At 55.8% G+C, this 19,776-nt stretch overlaps 2 protein-coding genes across 5 annotated transcripts; both read right to left on the bottom strand.

Moving 5' to 3' along the window:
* Nucleotides 1-465: 465 nt before the first annotated feature.
* VARS2 (valyl-tRNA synthetase 2, mitochondrial) lies at nt 466-11,906 on the bottom strand. 3 transcript variants are annotated; one of them, XM_069488856.1, is made up of 30 exons: nt 11,736-11,906; nt 11,067-11,294; nt 10,855-10,936; nt 10,639-10,739; nt 10,225-10,346; nt 10,045-10,111; nt 9,849-9,946; nt 9,116-9,197; nt 8,835-8,954; nt 8,266-8,377; nt 7,506-7,594; nt 6,949-7,039; nt 6,612-6,739; nt 6,391-6,494; nt 6,078-6,159; nt 5,343-5,419; nt 5,187-5,262; nt 4,889-4,994; nt 4,582-4,652; nt 4,357-4,482; nt 4,056-4,160; nt 3,853-3,921; nt 3,685-3,763; nt 3,437-3,570; nt 3,154-3,306; nt 2,233-2,439; nt 1,448-1,559; nt 1,125-1,300; nt 843-971; nt 466-756 (listed from the first exon to the last, which is right to left on the bottom strand). In XM_069488856.1, the coding sequence occupies exons 2-30, from the start codon at nt 11,265-11,267 to the stop codon at nt 655-657; spliced, it is 3,201 nt and encodes a 1,066-aa protein (XP_069344957.1). In that variant the 5' UTR covers nt 11,268-11,294; nt 11,736-11,906; the 3' UTR covers nt 466-654. The 3 variants fall into 3 exon arrangements, with proteins under 3 accessions (XP_069344957.1, XP_069344958.1, XP_069344959.1); XM_069488857.1 differs by having other exon boundaries at nt 11,765-11,906; XM_069488858.1 differs by having other exon boundaries at nt 11,067-11,304; nt 11,647-11,903.
* A 59-nt stretch (nt 11,907-11,965) lies between these two features.
* Nucleotides 11,966-17,573, bottom strand: GTF2H4 (general transcription factor IIH subunit 4). 2 transcript variants are annotated; one of them, XM_069488861.1, is made up of 14 exons: nt 17,404-17,573; nt 16,657-16,799; nt 16,270-16,374; nt 15,794-15,925; nt 15,454-15,550; nt 15,275-15,363; nt 14,953-15,064; nt 14,719-14,787; nt 14,458-14,541; nt 14,063-14,195; nt 13,735-13,865; nt 13,035-13,082; nt 12,802-12,880; nt 11,966-12,303 (listed from the first exon to the last, which is right to left on the bottom strand). In XM_069488861.1, the coding sequence occupies exons 2-14, from the start codon at nt 16,794-16,796 to the stop codon at nt 12,131-12,133; spliced, it is 1,392 nt and encodes a 463-aa protein (XP_069344962.1). In that variant the 5' UTR covers nt 16,797-16,799; nt 17,404-17,573; the 3' UTR covers nt 11,966-12,130. The 2 variants fall into 2 exon arrangements, with proteins under 2 accessions (XP_069344962.1, XP_069344961.1); XM_069488860.1 differs by lacking the exon at nt 17,404-17,573 and having other exon boundaries at nt 16,657-16,814.
* Nucleotides 17,574-19,776: the final 2,203 nt, after the last annotated feature.

Below are 19,776 nucleotides of genomic sequence, written 5' to 3'. Positions count from 1 at the left end.
ACTGGCATCGCACATCTAGCGCCACGGAAGAGCCAGGCCAGGGCAGGCTCGCCACACAGCACCCGGAGCTGCCGCACAGAATGTACCTTGGGCGTGGGAAGGCCAGGCCCCTGAATGCCACCGAGATGAGCTGGTGTTTGGGTGGGTAAGGCGGCTGTGCCTCCGTGAGTGTGTGACTCAGTCAGGGGCTGGGCCGTGTCTCTGGCACTCGGGTCTTAGGTACACGCCAACGCCAGGACACCTTACAGCCCCTCAAACCTGGAGGAATCCCGGCCGCTATCAGTCAGGAAGCAGGTAGCCCCAGGCACTGTACCCTCCCCCCACCCCTTTCTAGAAAGCTCCTCCTCCTCCAGAGAGGAAGCCCTCCTCTTTCCCCAGACCAAGCTCTCAGGGGACAACTGAGACACCAGAAAGTCACCACTAGGGGAAAGGGGGATAAAAGGACCACAAGCAGACGTGTTTGGGATTTTGAAAGTTTATCTGGATCTCCTCATTCCCCAACTCGGTGGGACTGCACAGGAGGGAGCCCACAGTCACTGCGACCAAGCCGGTCTGTTTCCTCATTTACGAAATGAAGGCGGTGGACCACGCAGTCTCTCATGTCCCACCGCACCCCGACGGCTGACCAATCCGTTTGTCCTCAGGGACGGAGAGTTAGTGCTCGGAGCCCCCTGGGGCTGGAGACTCATCCATCAGCTGCCGGAGGTGCGAGGCCGCCCCGTCCAGTTTCGACAGCTCCGACTGGAGGGAAGAAAGCTGGGCGAGGAAGGGAGGTGAGGACCCAGCTGTGAGGCCCCCCGCCACGGCCCACGTTCCCCCAGTGAGCCTCCCCCGAGCCTCACCTTTTGCTGCATCTGAGTCTCTGCCTCCCCTTCGGGTGGGGTCCTGGCTACGAGGCCATCAAGCTGCTTCTGCAACTTGTGCCTGCGGGCGGCTAGCAGAGGCAGATGGGTCTGGGGGTCCACCAGGCCCTGGGTGAGAACAGTGCGGAGGCTCAGACACCCGCAGCCCGCCCCAGGCCTCCACCCCCTCCATGCTAAGGCCCCTTCCCACTTGGCAGAGCCCAGCCCTTCCCATCCTCCCCTCATTCTTTCCAACCCTCCCCTCCCATCCCCTCTGGTCACCTGCAGCTCCATGTAGACCTGAACTGTGTCACTTAGCGGAGCCTGGGCCCAGCCAGAGGGAGCTGCTGCGCCCGGGGGCAAGAGGCCCACGGCCCCACAGTGGCCCAGGGTGCCCAGGGGCTCAAGGAAGGCCTCGAAGAGGTCCTGCTCCCCAGGCTCGGAGCTCTGCAGCAGCACTGGGAGGCGAGGGAGACCGTCAGGGTCAAGGTCTCTGCCTCCCTTCCCAGCCAGCACCTCCTGGTGGGGATCTGCCCTCCAGGCCCCCGCTTTTCCCCACCAGCCCCAGCTTCCCGCAGGGACCCAGGAGCCCGCACGCGCCTCACCTCGGGGCCGGGCCTTGGTGAGCTGGTACGTGGCTCGGAGAGCCCTCAGCGCCCGCACGGCCTCCTGGACCCGGGAGAAGCGCCGCTCCAGCTCGGGCTGGCGCCAGTGCTCCTGGCAACGGGGCACCCAGGGTTGGCAAAGGGGGTCCTGGGAGACTCAGTGCCAACCTCCTGGCTCTGTCCCCAACCCAGCCACCCCATCTCCTCAGGCAACAGGATCTGTCCTCAATGCCACACACAAAATCCACCAGCCCAAACATGGCAGAGTTCAGAGTCATCTAAGAGGTTTTAGATGATCAGTGCTCTGATTGAAGATGGCAAACAACCACAGATAAATTAAAATTTTAAATGTATTATTCAAACTTCACAAACCAAATAAGCATAAAAGAAATTTAAACAATTGAACTTTAAGATAACTTTTTGCAGCATTTATCCTTCTGAAGTTATCAAAGCTGCACTGAGATTTTTGGGGCACCCTCCTTTTAACTCATCTAATCCTTATCACACTATGACATGTACTATTATTGTCCCCGTTTTAAAGATTCGGGAAACTGAGGCACGGTCCCACAGCTGGTATCAGTCTAGCAACAGCGCCCTGCTCTTGACCACTATGCTAATACTGCCCCCCCCCACCCCCCGAGACCCCAGGGTCGTCCCAGCAACGCTGCCGGAAAGATCCATCCTCCCCACGCTCTACAGCAAAGTACCAACCACTGCGGCAAATGACCCACAGCAGAAACCTCCCCCGCGGTCCCACTCCAAGGTGCCGTGTGCCTGTGACTCACCAAGCTTCGCGCACTGGGGTAGGGGGCAACAGAGACGCTGGGGGCGGAGCGGCAGCCAGGCCGGGGCGGCAGCCTCTGCCAGAGCTCCTCAGCCAGGAAGGGCATCAGCGGGGCGAGGAGGCGGAGGCCGAGGTCGGCGCACAGGAACAGGACCTGAGGGGGTCCCGGGGGGCGGGGCGAGTGCCACAGCACGGGCTTCACAGCCTCCTGTGCAGGAAGCCACCGGGTCGGAAGACGGGCCCATGGCCACATCCATCCTCCACAGCCTCTGCACCCCCTGCCGGTGGAGGGTGCTGCGGCTCCTGGGAGGGAGGGCGGCAGAAGCACTCGGCGCCCCCCGACACCATCCCAGGCACACTCTGGGGCGTGTGGGGAGGGGAGTCCAGGGCAGCGGTGGGCGAGAATGAGATTTCCAGGGAGGAGTGTAGTTTAGAAAAACAAATCACTGAGTTTTTACTTATCAAAAGGGGTCAGAGGTGTTTAATGAGGTTGAGCTAGGGCCGGAGCAGCAGCATCACCTGGGACACCCACCCCAACCTGCCGACGGAGCCACTCTGGGGGTGGCCAGACGATCCGTGGTCAACCCAGGAGCTCCAGACGTGCGATCCGGCGTGAGAACCCCCGGTCACTCCCTCCCAGCCCTTCCGACCCGATCCGCCAGACTGTGTTCTAGAAGTTTCCCCTGCTCCTCCCCTCTGCCCAGGTGACAGGCGGGCAACAGTGCCCGGCTGCGCTGCGGAAACCAGCCCCGGGGAAGAGAAGAATTAGACTTCGCTGTCTCTCCTCCTTTCCTATCCTAACTGAGACCACCACAGGACCTTAATGAACTTCAGAGCTCTCTGCTGCAGAACCTGACTTCCAGAGCATGGTAAGCAGGTCTGCAGCAGCGGGAATGCCACGCCCCGGCCCAGCCTCGCTCACCAGGTAGACGTCACAGAGGTCGTGCAGCCAGAAGTGGTGCAGGGCGTGGGTGACGAGCGAGAGCTCCCGGGCGAGGAAGCCCCGCTCACACTCCCGGGCAGCCAGAGCCAGGCGGCTCAGGATCCAGGTGTCCATGGCGGAGGACGGAGACAGCTGCGGGCAGAGGGGGCCTGAGGACTGGGAAGGCTCGTCCCCCACTGCCCTGCCTCCCCTCCTTCCAGATGCCACCTTCAGCCCTCAGACATCTGCCTCCCCGACTCCCACCACCTCTGCTCGCTCTTACCTCCTCTGCCGGCGGCGGCAGCGGCACGAACCGCTCCCCTAGGACACTGAGGATAAAGCGCAGGGCGTTCCAGATCTTGTTGCAGAAATGTCGGCAGCTCTGAACCTCAGAGACAGACAGGTGCAAGTCGCCCCCTGGAGGGAGAGAACTGAGGGAGTCTGCACCTGGGCGGCGACAGCAGTTAGCCCTGATCTGGCTCAGGTGCCCACTGCCCTCGGCTCAGCCCAGCGCCGCTCGCCCGGGCTTACCCAGGACACCGTGGGAACAGAGTGTGAACCTCAGGGCATCCGTCCCACACTCGGGGATCCCATGAGGAAAGTCCTTTTTCTGCAACCAGAAGGGGGCAGGAGCCTGTGAGGCTACAGGGCTGGAGCCTGGGTTGCCGAGGAAACCAGCGGCCGACCCTGGCAACTCACCTGTGCGGCGGCTGCAATGGCCAGCTCTGCGGGGTCCAAGTTCCCGCTTCTCAGCTTTTCCTGCAGCACCTGGGGATGGGGGATAATCACTGGCCAAGGCTGAAGGCCCTGCCTCCACACGGGTCACCCCGCTGCCCCACACCTCTCCGCAGCCTCCCTTCCTCTCTCCCACAGCCCCGCCCCGAGCCAAGCTCCATCCTCACCTGCAGCCCCGCCCCACGGATGATGTCCCGCGGGTCCAGCACATTCCCCAGGGACTTGCTCATCTTCCGGCCCTGCCTGTCCCGAACCATGGGATGAAGAAGCACCTGGGGGCGCGGAGGGGGTCAGCAGAGGGGACTTCAAGAGCCTTTCCTTGGAGGGTCCCTTGGGACCTCTGGCCTGCACACTTTAGGGGCTAGGGTGGGAAGCGAATCAAGAACAAGGCATCGGGAACATGGCAAGTGCCACATTAGGGGTTCGAAGAAGGGAGGACGAGGTTTGGGGGAAACTGAGAACTGTTACCTTGCTGAAGGGGAGCTGCCCTGTGAGCTGGGTCCCCAGCATGACCATGCGGCCCACCCAGAACAGCAGGAGGTCACTGCCCGTTTCCAAAAGTGACAGGGGGTAGAAATGAGCGAGGTCTGGAGTCTGGGGGGAGAGAAGTGCTAAGAGGCCCGAGCCCCTGGGGGGGCCCAGCCACCTCCTCATCATCCCCAACTTCACTCTCACCCTCTCAACCAGCCTCACCTCTCGGGGCCAGCCCAGGGCCGAAAAGGGGAACAGGGCCGAAGAGAACCATGTGTCCAGAACATCAGGGTCTGGGAAACAGAAAAGGAAGGGGGACAGTTGGGACCTCAGACCTTTGCTGCCCACCCTTCTAGGCCAACCCCCAGCCCCAGAGAACAGGGGTCTCACCTTTGGCTCCATCCCCGGCTCTCCCGACCCTACTTTCTCCCCCCAGTGTCTGCTCCCCTCAAAGGCCCAGGTACCCGGCCCAGCCCTCCCCTCCCCAGCCTGCCCTCCCCCACCCTCCCCTCCGCGGCTCAGGGCTCACCCCTCTCCAGGACCAGCTCTGCCCCTGGTCTCCCTGTCAGTTCTGCTGCGACCTCTCTGGCCTCAGCCTCCGACCGCCCGACCACCCAACAGTCCTCCTGGTCTCCCTGCAAAGTAAGGGGCGGGGAAGAGTGAGGAAGAACAGCTGACGAGTGTAAAATGTCACTTAACCTTTACATTCTCTCACGTGGTCTTCGAGTGGCCTGTCCCCTCCAGGCTCAGGGAGCCTTGACCATGCAGTGGGCTACGTGACTGAGACCACGAAGCACAGTAACAGGCAGTAACAGTAACCTACCCACCTCCGCGTGTTCCTCTACGACCCGGTAGGCTGGGATCCGATGGCCCCACCAAAGCTGCCGCGAGACACACCAGTCCCTGCCGAGACGACATCACTGACGTCCTAGCATGAGCAGTGAAACCCCCCGCCGTGTCCATGAGAGCCCCTGCACCCTTACCCGATGTGGGAAAACCAGTGCTGCCAGTTCTTCTGGTGGAAGGAAGGGCTGAGCTCCAGGGCCCCCGACTGCACAGCCTAGAGGGAACCGGGCCTTCAGACAGGGCTTCCCTTCCGGCACACACGCGCCTCCAGGGATGGGACAAGTGGCCTCTAAGGTAATTTTAAACCTCAGAAAGAGGCCGGGTGCAGTGGCTCACGCCTGTAATCCTAGCATTCTGGGAGGCTGAGCCAGGTAGATCGCTCGAGGTCAGGAGTTCGAGACCAGCCTGAGCAAGAGCGAGACCCCGTCTCTACTAAAAATAGACAGAAATTAGCTGGACAACTAAAAATATATAGAAAATATTAGCCAGGCATGGTGGCGTATGCCTGTAGTCCCAGCTACTCAGGAGGCTGAGGCAGGAGGATGGCTTGAGCCCAGGAGTTTGAGGTTGCTGTGAGCTAGGCTGACGCCACGGCACTCTAGCCAGGGCAACAGAGTGAGACTCTGTCTCAAAAAAAAAAAAAAAAAAAGAAACCCTCAGAAAGGACCTCTCAAGCCTCCTACGAAGATTCTGGGCTTGAGTGAGGGCATGAGCCAGCCCTCTATGGGCCACCTTGGCTCTGTGCCACACGTCCTCTCCGTCGCCACCGCTGGAGAGGTCTCTGGGGCAGGCGGTCCCCCACGCTGCCGTTCCTTCCGTGCCGTCCCCAAGGCGCTCCCCTCAGCCCCAGCCTTCCTCCCACTGCAGCTCACCTCGGCAGCCCGCTGCCCCATTTCCCGGCAGCGGACAGACCACTGGCTCCTCAGCAGGTACTCCACCACGTCCCCGGAACGGCTGAAAGGGACATGGCATGCGTCAACTGGTCTGCAGGCCCTGTGACTTCTCCCAAGGACATGGGGTCCTACTCCGTGCCAGGCCCTCAGTACTGAGGACACGGCAGTGACTGAAACTGACACAGAACTAGTTTCCTAGCAGAAGGGTGCGGAGCCCACCCTGTTGTGGCTCTCAGGCTCCGTTCACGCCCTTTCGGGGGGGCCTCCAGGGAAGGAGGTGAACTGAGGTTACCTGCAGATGGGCAGTACCATGGGGTGGTTCTGGAGGCCCCGGAACAGGCCCCGCTCCCTCAGCGCAGACATTATCTTTTCCCGGGCCACGAATCGGTGAAGGCCCTAGAGAAAAAGTGGCAACAGGAAAGATTAAAGGCCTCTAGAGAAATAAGAAAGTGGGAGAGCACAGGAAGGGCAGAGGGTGACCCCAAAGGGACGGGTAACACAGGCTGGGACCACCTGCAGCCAGTCCCCGCAGAGGGAGGTCATGGTCCCATCCTCCGCAATGACGGTCCGGGGGCTCAAGCCGTGTCGGGCCCCCATCTCAGCATCGGCAGGACTGTGAGCTGGAGTCACCTTCACTGCCCCTGGGGGAGCACAACTGTTGTGGGCACGGAAGCTGACCTTGGCTTTTGCTTTTCCAGATGTAGCATTACTGCCCGCGGCTCCCCGCCCCACCGTCTCCTCTGTGCCTCCCTGCCGCTCCCCACTACCCGCCCAGACTGCCCTATACGAGCACGTGCCTCCCCTCTCCCCCAGGACCCCCGCTTTCCCTCCCTCCCCGGACCCCCCTCACCTGTGCCCACATGTGGCTGGACAGCAGAGTCTGCGATGAGGGGCAGAAGCTGCCCCGTCAAGGGGTGACGAAGCTGTCGCCCATGCAGATGCTGAAGGAAGGAGAGGATCGGGGAGAGGCGTGGGTGGGGAAGAAAAGCCAGGGCTGGTGCGCGAGACGCCCGGAACAAGAGGGTGGAAACCAAGAGGCGGACGGCTGCAGGAAAGCAGCAGACTTTTTCTAGAGCGGCCAGAGTGTAAACATTTTAGGCTTTGGAGCACAGAGGCAAATTCAGTCTCCACACAATTACTCCACTCTGCCGCCAGCAGCCACAGGTAACACATGCTCGAATGCGCGTGGCTCATACCCAAGTAAGCAGCAGGCTGGATTTAGTCCCTGGACCACAGTTTGTCAACCTCTGAGCTGAGAAAATGTGTAACATCAAGCAAAGGGAGTAAAATCAGAGCCACAGCAGAGCTGGGGCGTTAGGAAAAGGAAGCAGAAGCAGGAGAGAAGGAGCTATCATCTTAAAAGGCAGGGAAGAGAAGGCCGTGGGGGCGGGGCGCGCTGCCTATTACTGTGTAGCGGGAGTCGTCAGGATGAACCGCCACGGCCACGTCTCCAGGTAGCGTCTCTGGCCTCGTGGTTCCCACCACAACCTCTGCATCTGAAGACACACATTCAAGCACTTCTATTAATAGCTGGTCCTAGCCCTCACCCCTTACTCCTACAGCTAAAGGCTGCAGAACTGGAAAGGGGGAGGGGCGGGGGCAGTCAAGGTGGAACAGGCCCCCAAAAATAACTAGAGCAAATCAGAAGCGTTTATAGGAGCCCAGGGTTTCCCAAAAGCTGGTGACCAGAAGTGTGGGAGGCTGTCTGGTGCTAAGTAATTTCTTGATAACCTGCATGGGGGAAATGGGGAAAGCATTAATGAAACCAACTGGAGTCCTTGCTGGGTATGCAAAGGACACTGGGGAGTCTCAGAGTCCTAGTCACAAATACTGTGCATTCTTCGGGGCTAGCACCAGCCTCTCCTACCAGAAGCTTCCTCTTCCAGTTCATCTATCTTCCCCTTCTCTGAATTCTTGGGAACGCTTACTGAACAAAGCACACTTTGGAACTGATCTTTTGTCTGTTTCCTGGGTTAGCAGACTCCTGCAGAAGGACACCAAGCTCCTGAAGGGGGGTGACCACACCCCTGGAACAGCCAGGTAACTAACTGCCCGCAACCACGCAAACACTATCACGGTTCACAGGGCTTCCTAGTAGCCCAACGTGGACTTGAGAAAACAGGGGAGACAGAGGTGAGCAGGCAACCCTTCAGAGGACCACTCTCACCAGGCTCTCCATCCACGGGGAAGGCAACAGAAACCAGGAGGCCAAAAGACACGGGGGTGGGGCAGCCGGGCAGTCGAAGCTCCGTGCGGCCAGGCAGGGGCCGGCTCTCCACCTGAGGTGCGGAGGAAGCTGGGTCAGAAAGTAACCTTTCTGCGAGCTCACATCCAAGCTTCCCACAGCCACCCACCCTCCGGCCCAGCCTCCCTGCAATCCATCTAAAAGCCATTCGGAGGGTTCGGAAGCCACCTCCCTCCCCTCACCCAGCGTTTGTGCGGTCGCAGTAAGTACCACCGAGCACTCCAGACAGGGCCAGCCGTTGTGCTGAGCACCTACATGAATTCTCATTTAATTTTTACAACACCTCATGATACAGGCATTCCTTCACCTCTAATTTACAGATTTAGGGGCTGAGGCTTAAAGGGGCTAAACTGCCTGCTAAAAGTCACCCAGCTGTCAGAGGCTAGACTCAGATTTGAGTCCAGACACTCTGGCCCCAGAGTCTGAGCTCTTATCCACTCGACTCCCTGCATCAGAGCTCTCCCAAACCTGCTTCTCCTTCTGTGCCTCACCTCAATGTCTGAGATGGCTGATCTTAAAGCGCATGACCAGTTGACAAGCTGACGGTTCCGGTACAACAACCCAACCTCGTAGAGTCGCACAAAAGCTTCGGTCACGGCCGTTGAGGAGCCCTAGAATGACCTGAGTGTCCACATCTAACAGCTGCTTCTCAGCCACAGCCCCTCTCAGGGACCCAAACATCCCCACCTCCCTGCCCCAACATACCAAACACCCCCCTGCCCGGCACAGATCTCTAAACACACCCACAGGGACCAAGGCACAGAATGCTCACAGCATCCATGGTGAAACACTCTCGGTCCCAGTCCAGGGAGGCGCCCAGAGCTCGCAGCTGCTCACAGATCTCTCCACCTTTCCTGTGTCCAGACAGATCGTTTTCAGCAAACACGTCCCAAAGACCTCCCATGTGCCAGGCCCAGTAACCCCCCAGCAATGCCGGGTGCTGGAGGAAAATGACAAGTGAGCATGCCATCGATCTAGCCTCTAGAAGCTAGTGGAGACAAACTCACAAACTCAGTAAGGGGCTTTCTGTGACATTAAAAGAGGCATGAAGTTCTACAGGAACAGAGGAAGAGCAGCTGAATTGTGGGAAATCCAAAGAAATTTCACAGAAAAGATGGCATGCGGTAACAGACCTGGAAGGGTGAGGGTGATTTCATGGGAATTAGAAGTTGGGGATGGGCGAGTGGAGGAGAGGTGATTCAATCTAGGCAAGTGAAAACAGGGTAAGTAGAGAGAAAAAGTACACATATATGTAATATACATATAGACACACAAATAAATGTGTACATTTTAACATACCTATAGTACACACACACACACACACACACACACACACATAAAGCCTGGAAACGCCACCAAACACTAAGGGGCAAAAGAGTTTTCATCTCTGAGAAACTGGGGTCATGCTGGGAAGAGCCAAAGATTACAAGTTAGGAGACAAAGCCGTGGGGAGCAAAGACCAAACCCGCCATCTGGGCCCCTCCAGCCAGGCCCATCACACTCACGCCTCCTTCCACTGCCACACCTCCCTAAGGAAGTCTTCCCGGCTCAGCTCGTGTCTCCTCACTCCCCGCTCCTTCCATAGCTGTTTCTCCACCACAGCCTGCAGTTGGAATGGGGGCAAATGAGCAGAGCGTCAGGATGCTTTGGGAGAAGAAGTCACTTTCATCCAAGAAAAGGAAAACGTAACGGAAGACATACTTGTGTCGCAATCCCTGCATGATCTGAGCCAGGAACCCACAGCACTTGATCCCCACGCATCCGGTGCCTGCAAGGGAAATGCCCTCACGTGAGCCCACGGGCTCACATGTTTATCCCCACTCATTCCCGCCCTTTCTGCTGGCCCTCCAAGAACTCAAACAAGCCCTATTCCTCTCTCACCAGCGCACAAGGGCATCCTGTATAGCCACTGTGAGTGCGTGGCCAATGTGCAAGGAGCCAGTGACGTTGGGAGGTGGGATACACATGGAAAAGGTCTCCCCTGTGGCCTGGGGCAGCTGGGCCTAGAAGGAAGGAGAAAAGTCAAAGGGCAAGTGTGGACTGCATGTTACCTGAGGGAATAGCACCCTCTGGTGTCTCCAAGGCAGAAAGAACTGCAGAGAACTGACCTGCAAATAATAAGAAAGCGGAGGAAAAGGAATCTGCCAGGGGAACCTGGCAAGAGAGGCTTTTGGAGACACGAAGTCCAGAAAGAAAACAAGTCTGTAATGCAAGGTCAACTGGGAGGCATCAGTTGTGTTCACGGACCACTGTGTCCTGGGGATCACTCGGCACCCCTCCCTGCCAGGTACTAACCTGATATTCTGGTTTGAAGAAGCCCTCTTGCACCCACCACTGGTACCAGGCAGCCTCAACATATTGGGGGCTGTAGGCAGGAGGCAGGCACCCAGAGACATCTGTGCAAGCAGAGGAGAGCTCCACTAACTACCAAGCTTTTGTTCCCAGGCTGCATTTCTGCAGACCAAATGGGCAACAAAAATGAGAGAAAAGGCCTTCAAGTGCCCTAGGTACCTTTCTTTTCACCAGGTTTCGTGGGGATTTCATACAATACTACCTCCTTAGGACTCCAGGCCTTATTGGACTCCGCAGGTGACTAGAAGGAGGGAGCAAAGGAAGTGGGATGCAATTCCCAGGATACCCCAGCCACCTGGATTTCAGCCCAAGTCTCCTCCACCCTCCTTCCAAGTCTCAGAGACCCAAGGACAAGCTGTCTGACCCCCAACCTTGCTCTTCCCAGCTATCCCAGCCTCCAGCGCCGCCTGCTTCTCCCGCAGGCGCTTCTGTTTGGCTTCACGATTCTTCCGAGAGATGGGAAATCCATGGGGCTCTGACTGTGTAGAAAGAGGACGGAACCTGGGGAGGCCCCGTGAGGGCCTCAGCCCCCAAAGTGGCGGTCGAAAAAACGCTAGAGGCAAATGACGCATCAGGAGTGCTTGGAAAGGGACCAAGATCTGCCCGGGATAGACAGAGAGCACATTAGGAGGATATGGGCGGGGGGAGGAGTCACAACTCCCCTTATTCCTTACTTCCGGTCTCCGACTAGCGCTGGTCTGTTACTCTAAGTATCGATCCCGTCCCACACCACCCTCCTCCTTAAGGACCAGAGTACAAGGGGTCGACAGGGACAGCATCCACTGGAGCAGGGTCGGAGCTTTTGCCCGAAATCTATGCATCTACGACTTGGGGGGGGACCGCTGACACAGGGAGAGGAAGAGGACCCGGAGATTCAGGGAGATGATGGGCATCAGCACGCCTAAGAGCCGGCAAGGTGTCCCACCAGGGTCACGGTCATCTCTGCCGGCCCACGGGGCGCCCGCAGAGCCCACAGCCCCGAGCGGCCCGACCTTTCCGCCCATCCCACCGCACGGACAAAGGACCGCAGCGCCTCCCACCTCCAGAGGACTCCCCGGAGCGCGCTCACCCTGCGACCCCGCCGCTATCCCACGGCGCCCCGCGGCGGCGGCAGGGGCTGGGGTCACCAGCGCACCCGAACTTGGAACGTGGCCCGCCACTCTCACGGCGCACGGGGGCGGGGCCCCGTCACGCGCCTGCGCGGCGGCTGGCCTCGGCCCCGCCCCCAGCCCAATGGCCGCCGGCGCGGAGAGGGACCTCAGCCCGGAGCGTCCGGGCCGCGTAGCTCAGTTCCACAGCTTTATTAGACAAGCAGAGTCCCGACGTGTGAATAAAAAACACCTGAGTTCTGAGGCTGCGGCCGCTTTGCGGCCGGCTCAGCCAGCCCGCCCTGCCCGGGCCCGCCCGCCCAGGTCCGGGTCTGAGTCCTGCACTTTCAGGAGCTGTGTTTTTGCCGCTTCCAGAAGCGTTTGACGTCGCTGTGCCCGGCCGGGGTCACCACCATGAGCCGCTTGGCCGAGTTCTCGAACACGAGCACGCCCAGCTCCCGCGCGTGGGCCAGCAGCAGCTCAAAGTCCACTTGGGACAGGAACTGGTTGTACAGGACGCCTAGGGTGGGCAACGCGGGGACAGATGGTGAGAATGTGAGGCTCGGAGCGACCCGCCGAGTCCCAGCCTCTTCGTGACAGCAGCAGGAGGTGGTCTCGGCTTGCCCCCAATGCAATTTTTAAAACTAATTCTCTACGCTTGTCTGCCGAGGGGCTCATCTTAACAGGAGTGTGATCCAGCCATATTCAGCAAGGCAATGTAGTACAGTAAGAAAACCCATTAATGTTCACCAGAACCAGAGAAATTACTGTGAATTATTCTCTCTCCTAGCTAAATCCAAATTGCACTGATCTGGGACATTTGCTACCGATTCACTCCAAAATAAAGTGTCTTGCCAGCTTTTCTCTCCCAGTCCATGCAGTAAGCAAAAGATAAAATGCATGAAAAGCTTTCTCAGCCCCCTTCCTCTCCCTTTCTCCCTCTTCCCCATATTAAAAAAAAAAAGAAAGACTGAATTGTCTACCAGTGACCAAGGCTCAGCCACCAGAACCCACTCACCCTCGGTGAAGCGAAGTCTGTCCCTTTCCAGCTCCCACAGCCGAATCTGGTCTGTGATGGTGGGAGGCAGCACAGGGGTCTGCAGGGCAAGGGCTTCAGGGACTCAGGCACAATGCCGCAGACAACCCGCCCCTCCATTCCTCCCCGATATGGCTGTCCCCTTTTCTTCCCCATCATCTCAAAACTAGGTGCCAGGGGCTGCCAGCCTCTGACATCCTGTTACCTGTCTGTACCTGTTTGAGCATCACTGGGTGGGCCCTTGTCCTTAGGAAATGGATTATCTAGGAAAACACAAGAATAGCATGAGGGCTTGAGCAAGAATGCAGGAAAGTCATCTGAGCTGTCACCTGATGTCACTGGACATCAACTTACATTGTTTAAAAACTCACAGCCCCTGTCATCAACTGAACCCATCCCTGCTCAGCTGTTATCCCAAGTTGCTGCTCCCACTGGTCATGTCTGCTGTTCCTTCTCTGGCACATTTGCCCTTTCCACTCTTGTTTTGTTTTTCTTTCTTTAAAATAGCAGCAGCTACTATTTTTTGAGCACTCACTGCATGGCAGGCACTGAGCTAAATGCTTTACCTCTAGTCTTCCATTGAATTCTCCCAATAACCCTGTGAGGTTACCAGATGAGGAAACTGAGGCTCACAGAGGTGAGGCCACTAGGCCCAGTTTACATAGCTAAGAAGTAGTGGTGCCAAGACACAAATTCAGGGCTATACCTCCTCCCTCCCTGCTTTTTCCCCCTCAAGCGTCTGCCTATTCCCACATCTGAAGCCTTGATTTCTCATTTACCTGGTGCTCAAACACAGACGACTCACCCCCACCTATTAGAACAGACCCAGTGCTAGCCTTCCCTAACGTGACCACCCTGTACTCCACAGTCAAGGGCAGCCCAACCTCCCACCGCACCTCCCCCAAGGGGGGATACCTGTTGGGCTGTGATGCCACTGGCGATGGCCTGCTGCACACTCTCTCGGGTCACCTGCGCTACCACCATGTTGGGGAAGCGATAGAGCATCTCAGAGAAGAGGGCAATGAGGGCGATCTGCAGCTCCGATTCTGAGCCCAGGATAGGAGGAGAGAATGAGGAGGCTACCCCCATACCCAGATACCCTCAAGCCCTTCCTGTGTGATAAGAAACGTCAGAGAGTTCTGCCCACTGCCCGATAAACATGAACTGGCATTCCCTCCTGCTTCCTTCCCCCTCCCCACTCCCACCCACAACTTCCTCTCCCAAGAGACCCGTCCAGCCTCACCCGTGTAGGCGTACAGTCGGTAATTGGTTTCCACAACAATGAAGCCTGGCTGATGCACAGTGCCCCCAGCTCCAGAGACACCTGATGAGAGATTGATGGCCAGTCGCGTGGGGTAGTAACGCCGAGATTTCCTCTGGGAAGGACAGAAGGGAAAGGCAAATGGCCTCTGTAAGGGATCACTGTGCACATCTTCCTGCCTGAGACATCAGATCCCTCCCAGGACACAGACCCTCAACCCCCAACTTCTCTCCCCATAGGGACCCAAGTATTCAGTCCTGGTAACCGCTTCCTGCTACTGTCCCAAGACCCCACCCCTTTTTAAAGGCCAAGGCAACACACCTTGGGTCTTCTTCCCTAGGAGCCTCTACTCCCTGGAAATATCTAGGTGCTCATACCTTCCTCTGGAAAACAAGACCAAACTCACGCAGATGTTGTAGGAAGTTCAGCAGAGAATCACTCATACCTTCCACAGAGTAATCCTAGGGAAGAGAGGTGGCTAGCTAAGGTCCAAATCACATCGCGGCCTCCCTCCCCTAACCCCATACACTCATTCCCTCCTTCCCCATCTCTGCTCATTCTGTGTTCATTCTTCTCACCCTCCTGCCTCCCCAGCTGCTCTCTCCTTCCCACCTCCCTACCCTCCAGCCCCCACTTACCTTGCCCAGAGTAGAGAAGCTGAGCTGGAAGAGGAAGGAGAGAATCTCCACTAGGTCCATGCCCCGGCTCTAGAGAGAATGGGGCAGAGACAAAGGAGGAGAGATGGGAGGGAGAAAATGGGAGGAGAGAGCGAGGAAAGAGAAAATCGGGGAACAGAGTTCTGTAGGCAGCAGTCTTTCAGTGGGACCTGAGAGGAGTAGAACATGCTAGCAAGTGGGCCCTGGGCTCCTCACCTGGGCAGTCTGCAGATACTGCAACATAAAGTACCAGAGCTGGGCCGGGGTGTCCAGCAACAGGAACTGGAAGCCAGCAGAAGTAATGCAGGGCGGCTCTCCAGGTTCAGTACTGGGGACAGAGAGGGACAATGATGGAGCTATGCAGAGAAAGGTGACTATCCCTGTCCTCTCGCATTCTTTCTTGCTATCTCTGGCTACACTCTACTCAGTTCACCTTTTCCAGTCAACTCCCTCTGATCCCGACTTGCCCCAGATACTGTTCATCAGGGACCCAGGGAGATGGCATAGCAGGAAGCTGTTGGACCTCTGGCTTCCTCACCTCTTCATGAGCCCAGCCTGGCTGAGGAGCTGAGCCAAGTCCTGGCTGACAGCTGCACTGGGGGAGCCCACCATGAAGTGTAAGACCACCTGAGGAACAGAAGAGAACAGGAGACCATGCCTCTAAGGGTCATGGGAGGTAGGAGCACAAGAGACACACACAGAGTTCCAAGTCCTCACCTCCCATCGCTCCTCGGCGTACTTGTCAAGTGAGGGAACATCCCGGGCGTGCTTGTCTGGTCCCAGTTGACTTGTGTCATCAGACCAGGCCTTTCCCCTATGGCCAGGATGGGCCAAGAGTAAGGACCCTGTCTGTGTTCCTTGCTGCCCTCTTTCCACCCTATCCCCAGGGCCATGAGTGGGGGACATTTCCTGCACCATGCAGCTACATCTGGCCCACCTTATTCCTTGTGGAGCCCACAAGGTTCTAAGGAAGCCCCTTAGGAGGTCCAGCAGTTTAATCATCAGTTTAATTACCAGTTCCCCTGGTCTAGCTTAGGAAGAGATAGAAGTGACATACCCACCCAGAAGGGCAATGCGGAGGTTCTGGCGGAAGATGGGGTTAAGGATGAGGCCCTGGAGCCCGCCTGGGAGCAGCTGGGTGTGCCAGATACGGAGGCCACTCAGCAGCCCTGTACTTTCCTCCTGAGCCCTGGAACAAAGCAGAGAGGTGAGCAAGATGTCAGGAGAACAAAAAGGAGGAGGCCCATAATGGTGTCCATTTCTGCCTTTTCTGAACTGGTAACCCCTGGAACACTGTTCCATGGAGTGAAATCAGTGTCTTCTTAAGACAAATGTCATTACCGCACCACCCATCAGAGCCTTGTTATGGACATCATAACTCTCTAAGAGGGAAAATGCAGTATGCAGAGTTTCCCAAACATATTTAATTTCAGTGGCATACCTACTGAACCTAGAAGTGTTCAAGGAACAGCAGTTTGGGAAATCTAGCTGTTGAGAAGTGTGTATCAGGCTGAGAATGCAGTAGAGACTCACTTGCTGAATTCCTTCTTTACCCACAGGGCTACAGCAGCTTGTGGCAATGGCTGCTCCAAAAAGAGCATCCGCATCACCCAGTTCTTAGCCAATGATGGCAGCTCCCTGTAGGGGAGTAGAGATCAAATGTTAATATCAAAAGCTGTCTTATATCTGCATCTCTGCCCTCAACTGCCTGTCAAACATCTCATCTCATCCAACCACGCCTTTATCAGTCCCGCAGTCCCCACAAACTCCATTTGTTTTGGTCTGCCACACTTTGGAGTAATCTTCAACCCCACCCCCAGCCCCCAGGGTGCTGTGCTTTCTACCGTGGTAACTTATTCCAGTCTGCAAGTCCCATTACATTTCCCCACTATGGTCCCTACCATGAAGGGGGCTCCTCACCTGAAGACAGCCAGACAAGTGGCAGGGTGCCCATACAATCGGTCCAATACCCCAGGGCTCAGGCCCCCTAAGAACTCCTGCAGATTCCTGCATTGTAGGTGTACTCGGTTCAGTCCACCCCTTGAGGGGGTACTCTCCATCACCTGAGAGAGGCACATGTCAGAAGTGTACCCCCATGGTCCATGCCAGTGTCACCCCTGGCCTTTCTCATTCTGATTCCAGATCCACGAGCCCTGACAATAACCGCATCTTTTCTGTGGTTTCCTTTCCCATGTCACTCATCTCCTCTGATTTCTCCCAAACCTAACCAACCGTCCCCCCCCCCCCTTTCCTGCTTCCTTACCCCACTTCTGCTCTCAACTCCAATCTTCTCTCAACTTCCAAGTGATGGAATTATTATATTTGCAAAATCATTTTGTATTTCAATGACTTGTCTCATCTTTAGCTAAGCAGTGAGAAATAAACCTGTTTGAGACCAGTCCTCTCTCTTCCACCCCTCCAGGTCAGATCAGTCCATAAACTCCAAATCTGTCAGTCTTTCCCGTCTTATATGTCTTAGCTCACTTCTGCTAGGCACGGGGATAACCTGTCCCCTCTTTCCCCTGTCCCCCAAGTCTACTTCTCCCCATTCACCCTGACCCACAACGTCCGATCTCCTAACTTCTCTCCTACTTTCCTCCCATACCTCGCGGCTCACTCAACTCTCCCACACACCTCCTCCAGCCCCGCCCGCCTGGGTTCCCTCACCACTCTGTGTCGATCCTCCTCGCACACCCCGAGTCTCGAGCTGTCCCTTAATCAGAACCAATATCTCTAATTGGCTCCCAGAAATAGGGGGAAAGATGGTGAAAAAAAATGTGAGAAAAAGATGGGGAAAGTGTCGAAGGAATTCACAGACAAGAGCCTAGAGTGGACGATTCAGAGAAGCCAGGAAAGGGAACGAGTGGAAAAGCGAGGAGGAAGAGAATAGGCGCTGCACTTGCCCGGTGCGGGGCATACTGGGAATTAGAGTCTTGCTCTTGTTCGTCTCGGAGCGGGCTGAGGACGTCTGACTACAAATCCCGAAAGGCATCGCGGGAAGCCGCGGGGCGAGAAGCTGGGTTTTAATTGAGAGAGCCGGGAACACGAGAAGCCGGGCCAGTTGGTTCTGTGGCGCTCTCCGCCCATGCGGCTAACGGCGCGTGTAACCTGCCCGGGCGGAGGCGGGACGCCGGGAGAAGTGCCTGGAGCCTTCCTGGAGGAGGCGCTTAGCCTTAGATACCACAAAACTGGATTCCTTGAGCTCGGTTGCTCCCGGTAAAATGGGGATAAAATGCACTCCAGGGCGTTTTTGCGAGTTAACGATCCAGTGTGCCCTACTTGGCTGGTAAGTACTCAATAAATCTTAATTTCTCCGTCACCATGTTTCCAACCCCCGTTTAGTTAGAAGACCCTAATAAAAACAGTTTTTAAAAGAAACCAATTGTTTGCTCTGATTTGGTTTTTGAACCTACTGCAGAGAAAGGCAGGGGAAGTCTTTTTTTTTTTTTCCCCCTGCAAAAGAGTCTCACTGTTGCCTGGGCTAGAGTGCCGTAGTGTCAGCCTAGTTCACAGCAACCTCAAACTCCTGGGCTCAAGCAGTCCTTCTACGTCAGCCTCCCGAGTAGCTGGGACTACAGGTATGCGCCACCATGCCCCGCTAATTTTTTTTATTTTCAGTAGAGATGGTGTCTCACTCTTGCTCAGGCTGGTCTTGAACTCCTGACCTCAAGTGATCCTCCTGCCTCGGCCTCCCAGAGTGCTAGGATTACAGGTGTGAACCACTGTGCCAGGCCCAGAGGAAGTCTTTAACCAAGGCCAGAACTACATGTTTCTCCAAATCCCTATATGCAGATGTTATTCCCATTTTGCAGACTAGAAGACCAGAGCCCGGAGAGATTAAGAAATTTGTCCATGATCGGACAGCTGGGAAGGGCCCAAGCTGTAATTTGAAGCACATTTGCAAGAGGCCAGGGACCAAAATGGCAAGGTCTTTGAAAGACTTTGTTGTGCTTTGTGGCCCACCCATGTTTGTTCTGTTCCACATTTCTTTAGCAATCAGTGTCTGAAATCTTCAAAGAACACCACAAAACTGACAAAGCTTCTTTATGGCAAACGTTAAGTAAGGTTAAAAGACAATTTACAGTCTGGGAAGAAATGGTTGATGAAATAGACAAAATACAAAGAGCTCTTACAAAGTAATAAGAAAAAGAAATAGAAAGATTGGCAAAAGAGATAGACAATAAACAAAAGAAATACAATGCCTTATAAAGAGACAAACTGTCAACTTCACTAGTAATTAAGGAAAAGTAAGTTAAAGAAACAAAGTATCAGAGATTAAAGAAACGATAAAAGATTAGCAAAAAAGAAAAAAAAAATTAAGGCTTGACAACTTCAATGTGGCCAGTATGTGGGAGCACACTCACACATTAGTTGAAGGCTGACATAACCATACCTTTTTAAGGTCAATTTGTCAGTATCTACCAAGTTTAGTGTAACTACCCCCTTTGACCTAGCAACTCCAGCCTTGGGAAATGTATCATAGTGGAATTCTCCCACTTTAGTGTAGATATGCATGCAAAGATGTTTATTGAAATGTATTTGTTGTTGTGTTATAAAAACAATGAAGCCAATGTGGTGGCTCACACTGTCATCCCAGTCACTGAAGGCCAGGAGTTCAAGACCAGCCTTGGCAACATAGCAAGACCCTGTCTCTCCAAAATTTTTAAATCAGCCAGGCATGGTGGTGCACGCCTGTAGTCCTGTCGAGGGGGGAGGCTGAGGTGGGAGGATCGTTTGAGCCCACGAGTTCCAGGTTGCAGTGAGCTATAATCGTGCCACTGCACTCCAGCCTGGGTGAAAGAGTGAGACCCCGTCAAAGAGGGAGGAAGGGAGGGGAGGGAGGAGGGAGGGAAGGGAGAAAGGAAGAAGGAAGGAATTGAAGGAAGCAGCCCAAATGTCCACCACTGGGGGTTGGTTAGATAAAATGTGGGTCATTGCAACAAAGTAGACTACCAGGCAACTCTTAAAAGAGGAGGTCATACTGGCCTGGAACTATCTACAACCCAACTTTGGTGGGAGAAAAGCAAATTACAAAATGGC

The sequence above is a fragment of the Eulemur rufifrons genome, chromosome 15 (assembly GCF_041146395.1).
Source record: "Eulemur rufifrons isolate Redbay chromosome 15, OSU_ERuf_1, whole genome shotgun sequence".
Classification (NCBI taxonomy): Eukaryota; Metazoa; Chordata; class Mammalia; order Primates; family Lemuridae; genus Eulemur; species Eulemur rufifrons.
This window is presented reverse-complemented; position numbering and strand designations above follow the sequence as displayed.

What these genes read in the sequence shown, in the direction of transcription:
- VARS2 (XM_069488858.1), bottom strand. Translation starts at nt 11,699, where the DNA reads ATGGGCGGAAAGGTCGGGCCGCTCGGGGCTGTGGGCTCTGCGGGCGCC. An exon ending in GGATAGCTGGGAAGAGCAAG is followed by an intron (nt 10,937 to 11,066) that starts GTTGGGGGTCAG and finishes CCCTCCTTCTAG; the next exon opens with TCACCTGCGGAGTCCAATAA. An exon ending in CCAGCCACATGTGGGCACAG is followed by an intron (nt 6,740 to 6,948) that starts GTGAGGGGGGTC and finishes GTGCTCCCCCAG; the next exon opens with GGGCAGTGAAGGTGACTCCA.
- GTF2H4 (XM_069488860.1), bottom strand. Translation starts at nt 16,814, where the DNA reads ATGTGCCTCTCTCAGGTGATGGAGAGTACCCCCTCAAGGGGTGGACTG. An exon ending in GTAAAGAAGGAATTCAGCAA is followed by an intron (nt 15,926 to 16,269) that starts GTGAGTCTCTAC and finishes GCTTTGTTCCAG; the next exon opens with GGCTCAGGAGGAAAGTACAG. An exon ending in CAGGCTGGGCTCATGAAGAG is followed by an intron (nt 15,065 to 15,274) that starts GTGAGGAAGCCA and finishes CTCTGTCCCCAG; the next exon opens with TACTGAACCTGGAGAGCCGC.